This window comes from Oncorhynchus mykiss, chromosome 19 (genome assembly GCF_013265735.2).
Source record: "Oncorhynchus mykiss isolate Arlee chromosome 19, USDA_OmykA_1.1, whole genome shotgun sequence".
NCBI lineage: Eukaryota > Metazoa > Chordata > Actinopteri > Salmoniformes > Salmonidae > Oncorhynchus > Oncorhynchus mykiss.
In genome coordinates this window covers 32,415,327-32,434,324 of record NC_048583.1, presented here as the reverse complement: position 1 = coordinate 32,434,324, position 18,998 = coordinate 32,415,327, and the positions used below count along the sequence as shown (strand labels likewise).

The window sequence follows — 18,998 nt, the reverse complement described above, 5'->3', positions numbered from 1 at the left end:
TGGCTAAAGTTTACAACAGGGTATCCATCATCACCAGAGATGCTTCATTTTAGAAGCTACCTTCAACAAGGAAGGTTAAGGCTATATTACACATAACTCAATAATTAAGATGTTTCATTTAGTGAACCACAAAAATATCCAAAACCTGTACAACAACAATGTGTGTGTGAGTCTGTGTATGTGCTGTGGTCTCTCCCAGATCAGAATAATCACCCCAGGCACCGTTTTAACAGTGCCCACCCTGTGTCTATTCCCTAAACCAACACAGGGAGACAAAGAGGGACAGAGGCTGAGAATCCCTGTGCCTGCCTACCGCTCAGAGTGAGACCACCCACTTAGGAAGCGGAGCGGCCTGTTAGGCCACACCACACTCAATTCCAAGGATTTCAGGACTTCAATCAGACCCACATGGTAGCCCAAACGTTCCGATAGCGCGCCTCTTGCCCCGGTGGAGGGGGGAGTCAGTGAGAGGCTGGGTGGGTGGGTGTTGGAGGAACATCGCAGAGGGTCGTGAATGATGGGGGAAGACTAGAGACCAAACGGTTTCTTCCACACCGCTACCAGCTGCTGTTAGTATCACTGACCCAATGGGTTTAAACACTACATTTCCTGCCTGGGAGACTGATGCTAAGAGCGGGGGAAGTAGGAGGGAGTAAGGGTTAGGGCAGAGGTCGATCCACCTGCTAAGAACAAAGCTCTCTGGGACTGTAGCTCTTCTCTCCCTGTTCAGACAGCCAATTCAACTCCCTAGGAAACTTCACATTGTTTGTTATTTGGCGCCGGGCTTGAAGGCAGGCTGCACTTTGAATCCTCCGGTGGGAGAAAAAGCAGTCAGCAGACAGATGGATACACAGGAATTAGACATACCAGACGTGAGTTCAAAAAGCTGTCTTCTGAATGCTATGTGTTTCAGTCCAGTGTAATGGTAGCACGGCCACTTGACTTGGAACAGAGCTAGCTACTTCGCTGGGAAATGTTAGACTCTCAAATTCTTACAGAGCTATGATTTCATATTGAACATCCACTTATCGGTGGTCAAGGCAAACACATATTTATTCAATTTACACTAATAATAATACATAATAAATAGGGCAGGCCTAAGCAGCATTTCCGAACCACCCTTAGAAAAAAGGCACAATTATTTTGGTCTCTGATAACCCATATTTATTAGACAGCAAATTCGCTCCATTTGCAGAACATGTTAAGTTTTTTTTTGACAAGTAGGAACAACTCTGATTATTTCTGACTGTTGCTTAACTATGGATGGACACATAATCATCTGAACGAACCGTGTGATAATCCTCAAAGCATATGCATGTCCAAGATTCAGACAAGTTAGGATATTTGACACCCATGGTTCCACCTGCCTGAGTCAGTCTCATTAAAGTGAGTCAGACAGACCCACGTAGCAAAGTGTTTCTTGTTTTAAAGAGAATCAGGGATTTGTCTTCGTGATGACGAACGGCTGCGAGTAGGATCTGAGAACTGAGAGCTCAGCGCTGCTCGCAGACACAGGCTCTGTAGGAAAAGGTTAATAACTAGAGATTAAATGAACCCCTAAAGACAGATTAGACTTGATTGAGACACTGTGACGGTTTCATGTCTCACAGAGGTTGAAACACAAGAGGCTGGGACCTAGGAGCGAATCTGCCTGTCATCCTTGTATGCTTTCTTTATCTGTGTATGTCCACCAGTGTCTGCTGGGGTCTGATGGGGTACCTGCAGGGGCTCAGCGCTGACATTAATGTGAGCCACAATGCCTCCAGGTGTAGTTTTTGACAAGGTACCGGTCACAGACAAGCTGACACGCCTTCCTCTAAGGCTCTTTATATATTAATATCAGGATTTGTGTTGGGCTACATCTTGCTCCAGTCGTTGGGCTCCACCCTCCTGCACTAGGATGTTGTAGGACAAGCAGAGCTGGAGCAGGATACATCTGCATATCAGTAACGCAACGAACCTGCCGCTAGGTCAAAACAGTTTCAATTAACATAGAGCGCTTACTGTTGGGAATTGTCCTATTCAGCTGTACTAGCCTCTACTGTAACAGGAAAAAGCATAGGCTACCAGCCTTGGGGCAGTTCTTGATTGCTGCAGTAGCTACTACCTGTTTTTGTCCCCCACCAGTCCTGCTGCAATCCCCTATGCTTGATAACCACTGGTGGTTTCTCTATGAATGGACAACATTTATCATTCAAACTACTTTTAAAAAAACACTTCACACTGTCATGAAGATGAACACTGTCAAATGAGGACTACCAGCACAACATCTGTGGATTAATAGGATCTACAATAATGAGTAACAGGCCTAAAGGTTTTGGAAAATATGGATGAAAATATTCATTTAAGTCAAATAAATTGTACTAAAAGGTTTTTGGCAAACGTATTTGTTATGGTGTTCAGACTGTCTATGCCTATGGCTCCCTGTTTCCATTCTATTTATTTTGAAGATTAGCAGCGAACCAAGGACAATGCAACTTTTTGCATTTGAAGAGAGACTTGATATATTTGTCAATAAATGGAATAGGCTAGTTCAGAAAACATATATGTCAGTCACACCCACAGTTTAGAGCACTTCAATAGGCTAGTTCAGAAAACACATATGTCAGTCACACCCACAGTTTAGAGCACTTCAATAGGCTTGAAAAAGGTCTAACTTCGCTTATTACGTTTTAGAAAGGATGGTCCAACTCCGGCTCAGTTTTTCTTCCTGCCAAACTTCTCAAACAATGATTTGAAATGGCAAGTGTGCCCTCTTGAGGAGAGACTTGGGTCTAACATTTCTCCAACAGCGCTTTGTGGTAATTCCTTCCAACCCATCACACTCTCTTCTGAATACATTACATTTAACACCAAAATCATCCGCACAAGATTCAATTCTTACACACGTTGGTCTCTACTGTCAAAAGGAAAGGACGGTTTCTCAGAAGCCTTAGAAACTCCGTGGTGAAATAGAAAAATGCACAGTGGTTGAGTTGAGGACTTAGAACTGCTGTTATTAGGCTACACTTCAGAATGTGTTCTTGACTCCCTTATGAAGTGTACTCACTATAAATGCTCTGGTTGTCTTGCACCTTATCTTAACAGAACAATTCAATCTTTATAGAACAACATACTGCAACGTTTCCAGACTGGCTTATCCTACTTGAACATTCTGCTACACATCCACTCTCACAAAAAGTCGACAATAACAACAGGGAAATCAGTATCTGACATAATAACTAGAATACATAGTTGAACATTTGTATTTACCTTTGTACATATCAACGAGGGAGTCTTTGAGTTCCTTGCTGTGTGTCCATGACAGACTGCGTTCCTCTTCACTCTCAGAGAAGCAGCTCTCCCTGGGAATGAATGAGAGTTAACTTGTTTGAATGTTTGAATCTCCTCTGGGTTTCATGCATTCTGTTCGAAGAGAAGAATCCCAGACTAGTTCAGTTCAACTGTTTTGAGACTTCACTAACTTCCTCTCAAGGGATTTTATGTGGCAAATCAAGCAGGTCGTATGCTTTTCAGATTACGGCGTCTGACTAATCTCCCTCACAATGTGCCCTCCTGACTGAGGTGGGGGGCCTCAGATTTACAACCATGCTGCTCTTATAATTTCAGATGACATAAGGAAATACTAGCAGCACTTTATTTGAAGGACTTGATAACACATTAATAAGACATACATAACCATTATGACGAATTCTCATGTCAACAGCCGGACCGATATGTTTTTTTTGGGGTCCGATACCGATTTTATGGGGGACAAAACTTACTGATACCGATATACAGTGCATTCGGAAAGTATTCAGACCCCTTGACTTTTTCCACATTTTGTTACGTTACAGTCTTATTCTAAAATGGATTAAATGAAAACAATTCCTTAATCAATCTACACACAATTTTTTTTAAATAAAACAATAAAAACACCTTATTTACATTAGTATTCAGACCCTTTGCTATGGTACTCGGTATTGAGCTCAGGTGCATCCTGTTTCCATTGATCATCCTTGAGATGTTTCTACAACTTGATTGGAGTCCACATGTGGTAAATTCAATTGATTGGACATGATTTGGAAAGGCACAAACCTGTCTATATAGGGTCTCACAGTTGACAGTGCATCAGAGCAAAAACCAAGCCATGAGAATTGGGCATTGAAAATGGGTCGTGGATGGGTATTCCAGCATGCCAATGACCCAAAACACACGGCCAATGCAACAAAGGAGAACCTTAATGACTAGGAGAAGATCTGCAAAGAGTGGGACAAAATCCCTCCTGAGATGTGTGCAAACCTGGTGGCCAACTACAAGAAACGTCTGACCTCTGTGGGGTCAAATACTTATTTCCCTCATTAAAATGCAAATCAATTTATAACATTTTAGACATGCATTTTTCTGGATTTTTTTGTTGTTATTCTGTCTCTCACTGTTCAAATAAACCTAGGGAGGGAGGTGACCAAGAACACAATGGTCACTCTGACAGAGCTCTAGAATCCAGAAGGACAACCATCTCTGCAGCACTCCACCAATTAGGCCTTTATGGTAGAGTGGCCAGACGGAAGCCACTCCTCAGTAAAAGGCACATGACAGCCCACTTGAAGTTTGCCAAACGGCACCAAAAGACTCTCAGACCATTAGAAACAAGATTCTCTGGTCAGATTAAACCAAGATGGAACTCTTTGACCTGAATGCCAAGCGTCACATCTGGAGGAAACCGGGAGGGACTGGGAGACTAGTCAGGATCGAGGCAAAGATGAACGGAGCAAAGTACAGAGAGATCCTTGATGAAAACCTGCTCAGGACCTCAGACTGGGAAAGGTTCACCTTCTAACAAGTTAACGACCCTAAGCACACAGCCAAGACAATGCAGGAGTGGCTTCGGGACAAGTCTCTGAACGTCCTTGAGTGGCCCAGACAGAGCCCGGACTTGAACCCAATCGAACATCTCTGGATAGCCCTGAAAATAGCTGTGCAGCGACGCTCCCAATCCAACCTGACAGAGCTTAAGAAGATCTGCAAAGAAGAATAGGAGAAACTCCCCAAATACAGGTGTGCCAAGCTTGTAAGCATCATACCCAAGAAGACTCGAGGCTGTAATCGCTGCCAAACGTGCTTCAACAAAGTACTGAGTAAAGGGTCTGAATAATTATGTAAATGTGATAATTTTTTTATTTATTTATTAGCAAACATTTCTGAAAAACTGTTTTCGCTTTGAAATGATGGTGTATTGTGTTTAGATTGATGAAAAAGTAAAGAGGTCTGAACACATTCTGAAAGCACTGTATATCGGTCAGGCTTTATTAACAACCACAAGTTTATCTTGTATTATTAGCTTCCCTCTCTCTTTGAGCATTGTCTGGCCTGTGTTATCTGAGAATAGAGGTGTCACCTTTCAAGAAACCGAGGTATCACATTTCAAACATAACAAATTATCATTAGCCTTTATACTTCAAGTTAATCCTAAAACTCTTACCATAGGCTAACAGTTAGGAATATAGGCTAACAGTTAGTAATTATAGATCATTGCCAATTTCCCAACACTTTGGATAAGCCTACTTGTATGACAAGAATAAGTATCTTTATGGATTTGAAGTTAACTGCAACTACTTAAATTCTTGATGGCACTTCACAAAGTATTCAAAACTACAATCAAACATTAAAACAACCTTTAATCAATCTGACAATTTTAGGCTATCATTTCTACATTTGCTGAACCAACCATGATATCAACTCAGAAGACAAGTAGGCTGCCTAGCTGTAACAAAAGTAGGCTATTGCAACACGTGAGCTGTGGTACTTACTTCACCGAGAGCTCCTTTTTTAAGCTTGATATCTGGTGCTTAGCTCTTTGCAATGCATTTCTAACATCGTAAGCTCTTATTTTTGTAGCCATCAGCCAACTGGAATTCCACCTGGGTGCTGTAGTGACACTGAATAGCTACTGTTCTGGGCACCTCAGTTGCAATTTGATACATATCCACGACTACACGTCTCACAGCATCTTAAAAGAACATCCTGGTCAAAATGTTTTATCAACTCAATTCACCGGTCATGAACAGCCAATGAGAAAGACGCATGCACCCTGTACAGTTGAAGTCAGAAGTTTACATACACTTAGGTTGGAGTCATTAAAACTTGTTTTTCAACCACTCCACACATTTCTTGTTAACAAACTATAGTTTTGGCAAGTCGGTTAGGAAATCTACTTTGTGCATGACAAGTCATTTTTCAACAATTGTTTACAGACAGATTATTTCACTTACAATTCACTGTATCACAATTCCAGTGGGTCAGAAGTTTACATTCACTAAGTTGACTGTGCCTTTAAACAGCTGGGAAAATTCCAGAAAATTGTGTCATGGCTTTAGAAGCTTCTGATAGGCTAATTGACATAATTTGAGTCAATTGGAGGTGTACCTGTGGATGTATTTCAAGGCCTACCTTCAAACTCAGTGCCTCTTTGCTTGAATCATGGGAAATCAAAATAAATCAGCCGGGGCCTTCCGGGTGGCGCAATGGTCTAAGGCACTGCATCGCAGTGTGCCACCAGAGACTCTGGGTTCGAGCCCAGGCTGAAGTCCATGGGGCGATGCACAATTGGCCTAGCGTCGTCCGGGTTAGGCCGGTAGGGATATCCTTGTCTCATCGCGCACTAGCGACTCCTGTGGTGGGAAGGGCGCAGGGCACGCTGACCAGGTCGCTAGGTGCACAGTGTTTCCTCCGACACATTGGTGCGGCTGGCTTCCGGGTTGGATGCGCGCTTGGTTGGGTTGTGTTTCGGAGGACGCATGACTCTCGACCTTCGTCTCTCTCGAGCTCGTACGGGAGTTGTAGCGATGAGACAAGACAGTAACCACTAACAATTGGACACTACGAAATTGGGGAGAAAAAAGGGGGTAAAAGAAAAAGAAAATCAGCCAAGACCTCAGAAAAACAATTGTAGACCTCCACAAGTCTGATTCATCCTTGGGAGCAATTTCCAAGCAATTTCAAAATGCCTGAAGGTACCACAATAGTACGCAACACCATGGGACCACGCAGCCATCATACCGGGAAGGAGACACGTTCTGTCTCCTAGAGATGAATGTACTTTGGTGCGAAAAGTGCAAATCAATCCCAGAACAACAGCAAAGGACCTTGTGAAGATGCTGGAGGAAACAGGTACAAAAGTATCTATATCCACAGTAAAACGAGTCCTATATCGACATAAGCTGAAAGGCCGCTCAGCAAGGAAGAATGCTTGGGGTCATTGTCCATTTGGAAGACCCATTTGCGAACAAGCTTTAACTTCCTGACTGATGTCTTGAGATGTTGCCTAATATATCCACATCATTTTCCTGCCTCATGATGCCATCTATTTTGTGAAGTGCACCAGTTCCTCCTGCAGCAAAGCACCCCCACAACATGATGCTGCCACCCCCGTGCATCACGGTTGGGATGGTGTTCTTTGGCTTGCAAGCCTCACCTTTTTCCTCCAAACATAACGATGGTCATTGTGGCCAAACAGTTCTATTTTTGTTTCATCAGACCAGAGGACATTTCTCCAAAAAGTACCATCTTTGTCCCCATGTGCAGCTGCAAACCGTAGTCTGGCTTTTTTATGTCAGTTTTGGAGCTGCCATAAAAAAGCCAGACTACGGTTTGCAGCTGCACATAGGGACATAGATTGTACTTTTTGGAGAAATGTCCTCTGGTCTGATGAAAAAAATTCACCCAACTTATTGTGGGAAGCTTGTGGAAGGCTACCTGAAACATTTGACCCAAGTTAATACATTTAAAGGCATTGCTAACAAATACTAATTGAGTGTATGTAAACTTCTGACCCACTGGGAATGTGATGAAATAAATAAAAGCTGAAATAAATCATTCTCTCTCTACTATTATTCTGACATTTCACATTCTTAAAATAATGTTAACTTATATGTAAACTTCCGACTTCAACTGTATGTGTACCACAACCTCACTTACAGCTCTCTGGGCTCTCTCTCTCTCTCTCTGAGGTACTAGTTTGTAAACACAACAAGCTCTCACAGTCTCACTGCAGTATTAGACGTTTATCCACGTTTATCCAAATGCCAAATTTCGAAGCTGCCCCAAACGTCAAATTTCAAAGTGTTTTTGACACCCTGGCAGGGTTTCCATTAGGAAAATGTGATGCCTGACAACGTAACCGGGAAGATTTAAATTTACAAGCCATTTGGGATATTTACCGGAACTATATGCATTGGGTGCATACCCCATTAGGGCATTCATCCACGGAGCTTAGAATGACACTGCTCAGAAATCACATTTACATTATGGTAATACATTTTAACAGAACATGCAACTCATGTAACAAAGCAGCCAATAAAATTACATTTTCAAACATTTGCCAAAATGCAATTCGCGGGAAAACACCATTCTAAACTGCGCACCTGATAGCAGTTCCATATGTGACAGAGATGAAAAACTTAGAAAGAGGGGGAGTCTAATGGCATAGTTGTGGGTCCAAGAGGGAACTAAATTGAAATACATTTGCCAAAATGATCAATACTCGTATACACAGAAACAATTAAAATAATTGAAAATACTTTACCAGAAAGCATGACTTAACCACAGAGGAATCAAGGACCATTAGCTCATTTAAAAAAAATAGCTGTGGATTATTTCAAATCACAAGATCGTATGCCTATTTGGGAAGCCTGTAATTTGGGCATCGCGCGTGGCAATAGGCCTAGCTGATTATTGAGTTGTGGCTGTCAGTGAACAGCATCTAAAATATGTGTGAAGATAATGTGTCAGAGTATAATTTAAAATGTTGAGACAAGAAGAAGGGGAGGGGTGTGCGGCGAAGATATGGGGGAGTCTCTCTCCGGAATGGCTTAACTGTGTCCTGCTCATTCATTGATTCATTGTGTGAATTGTGCCTTTTGATTTTGATCAGTTCCCCATTACGTCTCCAGTAGTAAATGTAACGTTAATCCCCATCATTTGGTTACATTCATTTCTGTCAATGCATCGATTAATTAGTAATTTACAGTTTTCATTCTCAGAGTGGAAACGTTGTTTGCAGAGTTCACAAACATCTACACTTTCGAGAAACAAGTTTTGGTTTATTTCATAACCATCATCATTAGTGATGCACCGATATGAATTTTTTTTCAGATACCGATATCCAATATTTTCCTTGCCAAAAAACCTGATACCGATATTTTTTTTTTTGTTAGGCCTTTTAATCATTCTAGTACAGTTAAATAGAAAAACACACACATGGACGCAGCAGTCTAAAGCACTGCATCTCAGTGCAAGAAGCTTCACTACAGTCCCTGGTTTGAATCCAGGCTGTATCACATCCGGCCGTGATTGGGAGTCCCATTGGGCGGTGCACAATTGGCCCAGCGGCGTTCGGGTTTGGCTGGGGTAGGCCGCTATTGTAAATACAAATTTGCTCTTAACTGACTTGCCTCGTTAAATAAAAGTTACACACACACACCAAAAAGTTATCTTGTTGGCATTTACGTATGTCCCCATTACCAGTAAAACATAATCAAAACCTATTTCTTTCACATACTTGATGTGCTGTTTCGTTGTTAATTTCTTCAGTTGTTTCATTCTCAACCAGGATCTTTCATACTATGGAAAGCTGTTTGGGTCTTTCCGTGTCAAATAACACTATTTGACGTGTCAAATAAGCTTGTTGACCAATCAGGACCTGAATATGACTGCACGTCAAATAATAATTTAATGCGTTCATTCATTTTTTACATAGTTATTACATATTGATTACACTATCACTCGTATTTCATGTGTCACAACGATTCATCGATACGTATGCTATGATGCTGGTAAAGTTTTATCGCGCACCTACAGTGCTGGTCATAAAAAAAGCTAGCTCACTCATGGATGCAAACAATGTTCTTCCCCAAAAACATAGCAAAACGACATCATCTGTTTCAGTAGCTATAGTTAGCTAGCCTACTATACAGCTAGGTGTCATCATCTAAAATAACCCTAATTTATAAGACAGTTCGTATTTGATTAATGGTGGTCGGACCCATCTATGTGAAGTTAGCCACAAGAAGGATTAGCCACAATAGTGGACTTTGTGGTTCGCCTTCAAAATAAAAGCACATCATTGACAGTGATGCAAATGAAAACAAATAGTAGAATTATGCCAGAATTGAATATGCATGCTAAACAAGGTTGGAATGTTGTTATATAAATTCAACAAAAGATAATAATTTGTTAATTTGACAAATATCTGTTGAAATCACACTGGATGTATTAGACTTTAGAATTGCATTGGGGACATACTTATTTCACTGTACAGCCTTACCTATGGATTGTGGCTCAATTACATGGGGTATCAGTCTACTCAGTGACACCCAGAGTACATTAGCATAGTAGCTATTATACAACTGAAGCAACTGTGAATTGAGCCACATTTATTGTCAACTTATGTGTATTGAACACTATTCCCGAAGAAAAACAATACTGCGTGGATGTTTTGGAGTATGATAACTCTGAGGACATTGGGAAAAAATATATTGGGTATTGAGTAGACTGATACCCCATTTCATTGATCCCCAATCCTCAGGTAAAGCTGTACAGTGCAATATCAATATCAATACACACAATAGTGATTTCACAAATTCACAGTCCCGCCAATAAGAGCTACAACGCTAATATTTGCGTAAACTCTTCACAGTTGTGTTCTGTGGGTGTCACCGAGTAGACCGATACCCCATTTCATTGCTTCACATTCCAACCTTGTGTAACATTATCTAGTCTAAAAATGTCATGATTCCACCAATTGTAACCTTCTGCATCACTTTCAAAGAGGTACTTTTATTTTGAAGGCAAACCACAAATTCCACTATTGTGCCTAATCCTTATTATGCCTAACTTCACAACACATAACCCGGACTGGTAGGACCTCACTAGCCAGATGAAGCTAGCTGGCTGCTTATAACTTTAGCTTTGGGCAACAGGGTTAAGTAGCTGGCTATCTATTTAATTTCATGAACTGAAGTTCAATTTCAATAGGCAAACAACAAGTGTCTACCTAGCTAATACCTACTCACAAGGATTCCTAAATCATTGCTAAGAATAATGAAAATGACTGCAGTTTCTACTGGTCATTGTTTTAAGGCTGGTTGTATTGGTGCTAGCTAGGTGCCAAGCTAAAGCTAGCTACCCCACAAGTTGCGGTCGAAAATAATCCTTTCCCACCAACTCGGTATTGTAAACACATCATTCGTGGCCGGTGTTTGGTTGTTTGCAAACTTTTTTGTACAGCTTTGACTGCTACTGATAGTAGTGGTGGCGATGTTGTCATTTTTAGCTAATATAGTCCGATTCCGATATGTTCACTGATATATCGTGCATCCCTAATCATCAGAATTTTTTTCCGTTGTCTTTTGTTTGGAGTGCTCCATGTGAGCAATGAGCATGTGTCTGGTTTCTCTGTCCTGCTAACATTGAGAGAATGCACACGCCTGAGCAAGCATAGAAGTACCTGGCCTCCTGCGCGGAAATGTAGTTAAGTGTTTAACATCCTGTCATGTATTGTCATGTTGTGTCTTTCTGTCCTTTCCTTTCACCCTGTCTCCCTCTGCTGGTCGTACTAGGTTACCGTTTCTGTCCCTCTTTCCCCCAGCTGTTCCTTGTCTTCTCTGACTACCTCATTCACCCCTTTTCCCACCTGTTCCCTTTTTCCCTCTGATTAGGTCCCTATATCTCTCTCTGTTTCTGCTCCTGTCTTTGTCGGATTCTTGTTTGTGTGTCTCATGCCTGAACCAGACTATCATCGTGTTTGCTGCAACCTTGTCCTGTCCTGTCGGAATCTACCTGTCCATCTGAGCCCAAGTGTGTTCATCATTAAAGAAACTCTGTTTGTTAATTCGCTTTTGGGTCCTCATTCACGCACCTGACAGAAGAATCCGACCAAGAATGGACCCAGCGACTTCGGATCCTCTCCACTCAGCCGTCGAGATCCAGGGAGCGATGCTAGGCAGACACGAGCAGGAATTGTCTGCTGCTCGACATGCCGTTGAGACCCTGGCCACCCAAGTCTCCAACCTCACAGAACAGGTTCACCATCTCCGCCTCGATCCACCGGCCACTTCCAGGGCTTTCGAATCTCCGGAGCCCAGAATCAATAACCCGCCGTGTTACTCTGGGGAGCCCACTGAATGCCGCTCGTTCCTCACCCAGTGTGATATTGTGTTTTCTCTCCAGCCCAACACTTACGCCAGGAGCACTGCTCGTGTCGCCTACGTCATATCTCTCCTTACTGGACGGGCTCGTGAGTGGGGCACGGCAATCTGGGAGGCAAGGGCTGAGTGTACTAACCAGTATCAGGACTTTAAGGAGGAGATGATACAGGTTTTTGATCGATCTGTTTTTGGGGAGGAGGCTTCCAGGGCCCTGTCTTCCCTATGTCAAGGCAATCGATCCATAACAGACTACTCTATTGAGTTTCGCACTCTTGCTGCCTCCAGTGGCTGGAACGAGCCGGCTTTGCTCGCTCGTCTTCTGGAGGGTCTCCGCGCAGAGGTAAAGGATGAGATTCTCTCCCGGGAGGTTCCTTCCAGCGTGGATTCCTTGATTGAACTCGCTATTCGCATTGAGCGACGGGTTGATCTTCGTCACCGAGCTCGTGGAAAGGAGCTCGCGTTCTCCGTTGCCCCCCTCTCCGCATCACTACCATCTTCCTCTGCCGGCTCGGGAGCTGAGCCTATGCAGCTGGGAGGTATCCGCATCTCGACTAAGGAGAGGGAACGGAGAATCACCAACCGCCTCTGTCTCTATTGCGGTTCTGCTGGTCATTTTGTCACTTCATGTCCAGTAAAAGCCAGAGCTCATCAGTAAGCGGAGGGCTACTGGTGAGCGCTACTACTCCTGTCTCTCCTTCAAGATCCTGCACTACCTTGTCGGTCCATCTACGCTGGACCGGTTCGTCAGCTTCCTGCAGTGCCTTAATAGACTCTGGGGCGGAGGGCTGTTTTATGGACGAGACCTGGGCTCGGGAACATGACATTCCTCTCAGACAGTTAAGGGAGTCCACGGCCTTGTTCGCCCTGGATGGTAGTCCTCTCCCCAGGATTCAGAGTGAGACGCTACCTTTAACCCTCACTGTTTCTGGTAATCATAGCGAAACCATTTCTTTTTTAATTTTTCGTTCACCTTTTACACCTGTTGTTTTGGGCCATCCCTGGCTAGTTTGTCATAATCCTTCCATTAATTGGTCTAGTAATTCTATCCTCTCCTGGAACGTCTCTTGTCATGTGAAATGTTTAATGTCTGCTATCCCTCCTGTTTCCTCTGTCTCTTCTTCACAGGAGGAGCCTGGTGATTTGACAGGGGTGCCGGAGGAATATCACGATCTGCGCACGGTGTTCAGTCGGTCCAGGGCCACCTCTCTTCCTCCACACCGGTCGTATGATTGTAGTATTGATCTCCTTCCGGGAACCACTCCCCCCCGGGGTAGACTATACTCTCTGTCGGCTCCCGAACGTAAGGCTCTCGAGGATTATTTGTCTGTAGCTCTTGACGCCGGTACCATAGTCCCCTCCTCCTCTCCCGCCGGAGCGGGGTTTTTTTTTGTCAAGAAGAAGGACGGGTCTCTGCGCCCCTGCATAGATTATCGAGGGCTGAATGACATAACAGTGAAGAATCGTTATCCGCTTCCTCTTATGTCTTCAGCCTTCGAGATCCTGCAGGGAGCCAGGTTTTTCACTAAGTTGGACCTTCGTAACGCTTACCATCTCGTGCGCATCAGGGAGGGGGACGAGTGGAAGACGGCGTTTAACACTCCGTTAGGGCACTTTGAATACCGGGTTCTTCCTTTCGGCCTCGCTAACGCTCCAGCTGTCTTTCAGGCATTAGTCAATGATGTCCTGAGAGACATGCTGAACATCTTTGTTTTCGTTTACCTTGACGATATCCTGATTTTTTCACCGTCACTCCAGATTCATGTTCAGCACGTTCGACGTGTCCTCCAGCGCCTTTTAGAGAATTGTCTTTTTGTGAAGGCTGAGAAGTGCACTTTTCATGCCTCCTCCGTCACATTTCTCGGTTCTGTTATTTCCGCTGAAGGCATTAAGATGGATCCCGCTAAGGTCCAAGCTGTCATTGATTGGCCCGCCCCTAAGTCACGCGTCGAGCTGCAGCACTTTCTCGGCTTCGCGAACTTCTATCGTCGTTTCATCCGTAATTTCGGTCAGGTGGCAGCTCCTCTCACAGCCCTTACTTCTGTCAAGACGTGCTTTAAGTGGTCCGTTTCCGCCCAGGGAGCTTTTGATCTCCTCAAGAATCGTTTTACATCCGCTCCTATCCTTGTTACACCTGACGTCTCTAGACAGTTCGTTGTCGAGGTTGACGCGTCAGAGGTGGGCGTGGGAGCCATTCTTTCTCAGCGCTCCCTCTCTGACGACAAGGTCCACCCATGCGCGTATTTTTCTCATCGCCTGTCGCCGTCGGAACGTAACTATGATGTGGGAAACCGCGAACTGCTCGCCATCCGGTTAGCCCTAGGCGAATGGCGACAGTGGTTGGAGGGGGCGACCGTTCCTTTTGTCGTTTGGACTGACCATAGGAACCTTGAGTACATCCGTTCTGCCAAACGACTTAATGCACGTCAGGCGCGTTGGGCGCTGTTTTTCGCTCGTTTCGAGTTCGTGATTTCTTATCGTCCGGGCTCTAAGAACACCAAGCCTGATGCTTTTGACCCCGAGGGGATTCTCCCTGAGGGGCGTGTTGTCGGGTTGACTGTCTGGGGAATTGAGAGGCAGGTAAAGCAAGCGCTCACTCACACTCCGTCGCCGCGCGCTTGTCCTAGGAACCTTCTTTTCGTTCCCGTTCCTACTCGTCTGGCCGTTCTTCAGTGGGCTCACTCTGCCAAGTTAGCCGGCCACCCTGGCGTTCGGGGTACGCTTGCTTCCATTCGCCAGCGTTTTTGGTGGCCCACCCGGGAGCATGACACGCGTCGTTTCGTGGCTGCTTGTTCGGTCTGCGCGCAGACTAAGTCCGGTAACTCCCCTCCTGCCGGCCGTCTCAGGCCGCTTCCCATTCCCTCTCGACCGTGGTCTCACATCGCCTTAGATTTTGTCACCGGACTGCCTTCGTCAGCGGGGAAGACTGTTATTCTTACGGTTGTCGATAGGTTCTCTAAGGCGGCTCATTTCATTCCCCTTGCTAAGCTTCCTTCTGCTAAAGAGACGGCACAAATCATCATCGAGAATGTTTTCAGAATTCATGGCCTTCCGTCAGACGTCGTTTCGGACAGAGGTCCGCAATTCACGTCTCAATTTTGGAGGGAGTTTTGCCGTTTGATTGGGGCTTCCGTCAGTCTCTCTTCCGGCTTTCACCCCCAGTCTAACGGTCAAGCAGAACGGGCCAATCAGACTATTGGTCGCATCTTACGCAGTCTTTCTTTTCGCAACCCTGCGTCTTGGTCAGAACAGCTCCCCTGGGCAGAATACGCCCACAACTCGCTTCCTTCGTCTGCGACCGGGCTATCTCCTTTTCAGAGTAGCCTCGGGTACCAGCCTCCGCTGTTCTCATCTCAGTTCGCCGAGTCCAGCGTCCCCTCCGCTCAGGCTTTTGTCCAACGTTGCGAGCGCACCTGGAAGAGGGTCAGGTCTGCACTTTGCCGTTATAGGACGCAGACTGTGAGGGCTGCTAATAAGCGTAGAACTAAGAGTCCTAGATATTGTCGCGGTCAGAGAGTTTGGCTCTCCACTCAGAACCTTCCCCTTAAGACGGCTTCTCGCAAGTTGACCCCGCGGTTCATTGGTCCGTTCCGTATTTCTCGGGTCATTAATCCTGTCGCAGTTCGACTTCTTCTTCCGCGATACCTTCGTCGCGTCCACCCGGTCTTCCATGTCTCCTGTATCAAGCCCGTTCTTCGCGCCCCCGCTCGTCTCCCCCCCCCCCCCCCCCCATCCTTGTCGAGGGCGCACCCATCTACAGGGTCCGTAGGATTTTGGACATGCGTCCTCGGGGCCGTGGTCACCAGTACCTCGTAGATTGGGAGGGGTACGGTCCTGAGGAGAGGAGTTGGGTTCCCTCTCGGGACGTGCTGGACCGTGCGCTGATCGAGGATTTCCTCCGTTGCCGCCAGGTTTCCTCCTCGAGTGTGCCAGGAGGCGCTCGGTGAGTGGGGGGGTACTGTCATGTATTGTCATGTTGTGTCTTTCTGTCCTTTCCTTTCACCCTGTCTCCCTCTGCTGGTCGTACTAGGTTACCGTTTCTGTCCCTCTTTCCCCCAGCTGTTCCTTGTCTTCTCTGACTACCTCATTCACCCCTTTTCCCACCTGTTCCGTTTTTCCCTCTGATTAGGTCCCTATATCTCTCTCTGTTTCTGCTCCTGTCTTTGTCGGATTCTTGTTTGTGTGTCTCATGCCTGAACCAGACTATCATCGTGTTTGCTGCAACCTTGTCCTGTCCTGTCGGAATCTACCTGTCCATCTGAGCCCACGTGTGTTCATCATTAAAGAAACTCTGTTTGTTAATTCGCTTTTGGGTCCTCATTCACGCACCTGACACATCCATTCCGAATGATAATATATTAAAACTATTGTTCATCACAGTAAGCTATTTGAAAAATCTTTCCACCCAATACACCCCTCGATAATCATCAATCCTTGGTGTGAAAGAGCAATGGAAGTTATAGGCCTACTGCTGCATTGGCCTATAGGCTATGAGTTCCATGCGCTCATTTCTTTAGCCACCAATGGATCACGATGTATCAATGTGTCCATATGGCAGAGGCTGGTGATCTCGCATTAGTTGACTTTTACCTTTTTATAATTTTCATTTCTATTTTTATAATTAACCACATGACAATGAGTTTGATAATCAAAAACGTTATTATTGAAATTAAACTGTTCCATGAAAATGTGCATATGAAAATTCAAAACTGGCACGCAAAACTAGAGAAACGGAAGGATAAATTGTACGTTTCCCCAAACTTGAAACTCACACTCCGCCGATGAAGTCTTTATAAAAATAATTGCCTCCATGTTTCCATGGTGGGATTTTGCCTATTGGCTACTTTGAAGCAAGGAAAGACATGCCTCATAATATGATAATAATATGAAATAAAACATTCAGGTTTCAAACAATTATGTTTTCAAAATGCATACTGCCTCCAGCTCACATTGTAAAGGGGTGAGTGGCGCGCTGATAGCCTGTTGCCTGCACTTGAATGGGGAATGGGAGGTGCGCATCACTTACAAGTTGATAAATAAAAATAGTAGATATTTTTAATTGTGCACCAAAACTGTTTTTAACCCACAATTGCATTTAGAATTTTTGCACAATGAAGGGGCTTATAAAAGCACCTGTTTTACTCCAGCAGCAACCAGCTGAGGAGCTTCAGGAGAAATCTCTCTCAAAATAGGCTCTGTATCCTGTGGGCGTGTGATAGTTGTGTTGGATAAATAAGATACATGATGACTAATGAAAATACACACAGGCCAATTTATACTGAACAAAAATTTAAACGCACATGTAAAATGTTGGTCCCATGTTTCATAGGCTGAAATAAAAGATCCCCAAAATGTTCCATACGCACAAAAAGCTTCTTTCTCTCAAATTCTGTGCACAAATGTGTTTACATCCCTGTTAGTGAACATTTATCCTTTGCCTGACAGGTATGGCATATCAAGAAGCTGATTTTTGTAGATTTTACCCAATTGTCTCACTAATTTCTAGACCTTGTCTCATCGCTGCAACTCCTCAATGGGCTCGGGAGAGGCGAAGGTCGAGACACGCATCCTCCAAAACATGACACGCATAGTTACCTACTTCTTAACACACTGCTCGCTTAACCCGGAAATCAGCCGCACCAATGTGTCAGCATACGGCTTTCAATAAAACAAAGAATTGTTCAACAATTCGTAGATTTCTCAATTGCTCTTTGACTGACAACGGAACAGAGCTAGCAGTGCACAATGACATGTCACATGACCCGTTTTTTTTCTTCCAGCTTTCCAGTTCTAGACTGCACGGAGAGGGAGGGGGAGAAGGTAAACTCCACCTAACTGGTTTCAATGTATGGAATCACTTTGGAAATGTTGGATTTTAGGTAAACTTCCTATTTAAGGGTTAATGTGTAGGCACTCCTTCCGAATGGTTAACTTCTCCAGGGTAGGGGGCAGCATTTGGAATTTTGGATGAAAAGCGTGCCCAAATTAAACTGCCTTCTACTCAGGACCAGAAGATAGGATATGCATAAAATTATATATATTTGGATAGAAAACACTCGAATGTTTCCAAAACTGTTAAAATAGTGTCTGTGAGTATAACAGAACTGACAAAAAAACTGTGTCCACCATGCATGATCCAGAGTCATGGGATTACACCCATCCACCATCCCTGCCCACAACACCCTAGCAAAACCCAAGTCTACTTGATGGTAATAGGGCCAACTGTTTCCCTTAGTGGCCGGTTTTGAAGGCATTTGCTGAACTCCTAATGCATAGACGTCCAATTTCGAAGTCAATATTGAACAATCTCCCCGAGTAAACAATGATGTCCTAGTACATCGCTATTATGCACCCTACTTTTTTCCACTAAAATAACAATCTGGTCTGTGTTTGAGGGGTTCACATACTGAAGTAGGGATTCACACCATACCATATCTTATTTTGTACAGTCCTAAATGCATAGTACAACATTGTTTTGCTGCCCAAACTCAAGTTGACTAGGCTACATTATAGAAATCAGATACCATTTGTATTGTACACTTTCTTGACAGCCAAATAACGTTATGCGATGCAATATTATAACAAGCATATTATACCCCTATACCTATATTTGCTGTGACATGCCTAAAATATGTCAAATAGTTGACATGGAAGCTATAGTCAAACCCTAACTTTGAGTTAGTGTGGCTATCTTGTTCTTAATCAAAGTTTTGCACACATTTCGAATCTAAAAACATTCGCCACGTGTACAAATATCATAAATGAATATGCTGCTTTCTCAGCCGCGAGTGTCAAGCAAAGATCCACCCCCTAGGT

General features: G+C 44.2%; 1 protein-coding gene across 4 annotated transcripts in view; it reads right to left on the bottom strand.

Annotated features, from left to right (window-relative positions):
- mipol1 (mirror-image polydactyly 1) overlaps positions 1-18,998 on the bottom strand; it is a 97,583-nt gene that overhangs the window by 62,092 nt on the left and 16,493 nt on the right. For all 4 annotated transcript variants that reach the window (XM_021573942.2, XM_021573945.2, XM_021573946.2 and 1 more), the window contains exon 2: positions 3,253-3,344. In XM_021573942.2, the coding sequence (XP_021429617.1) occupies positions 3,253-3,344 (92 nt within the window). The remainder of the gene's footprint in view (positions 1-3,252; positions 3,345-18,998) is intronic.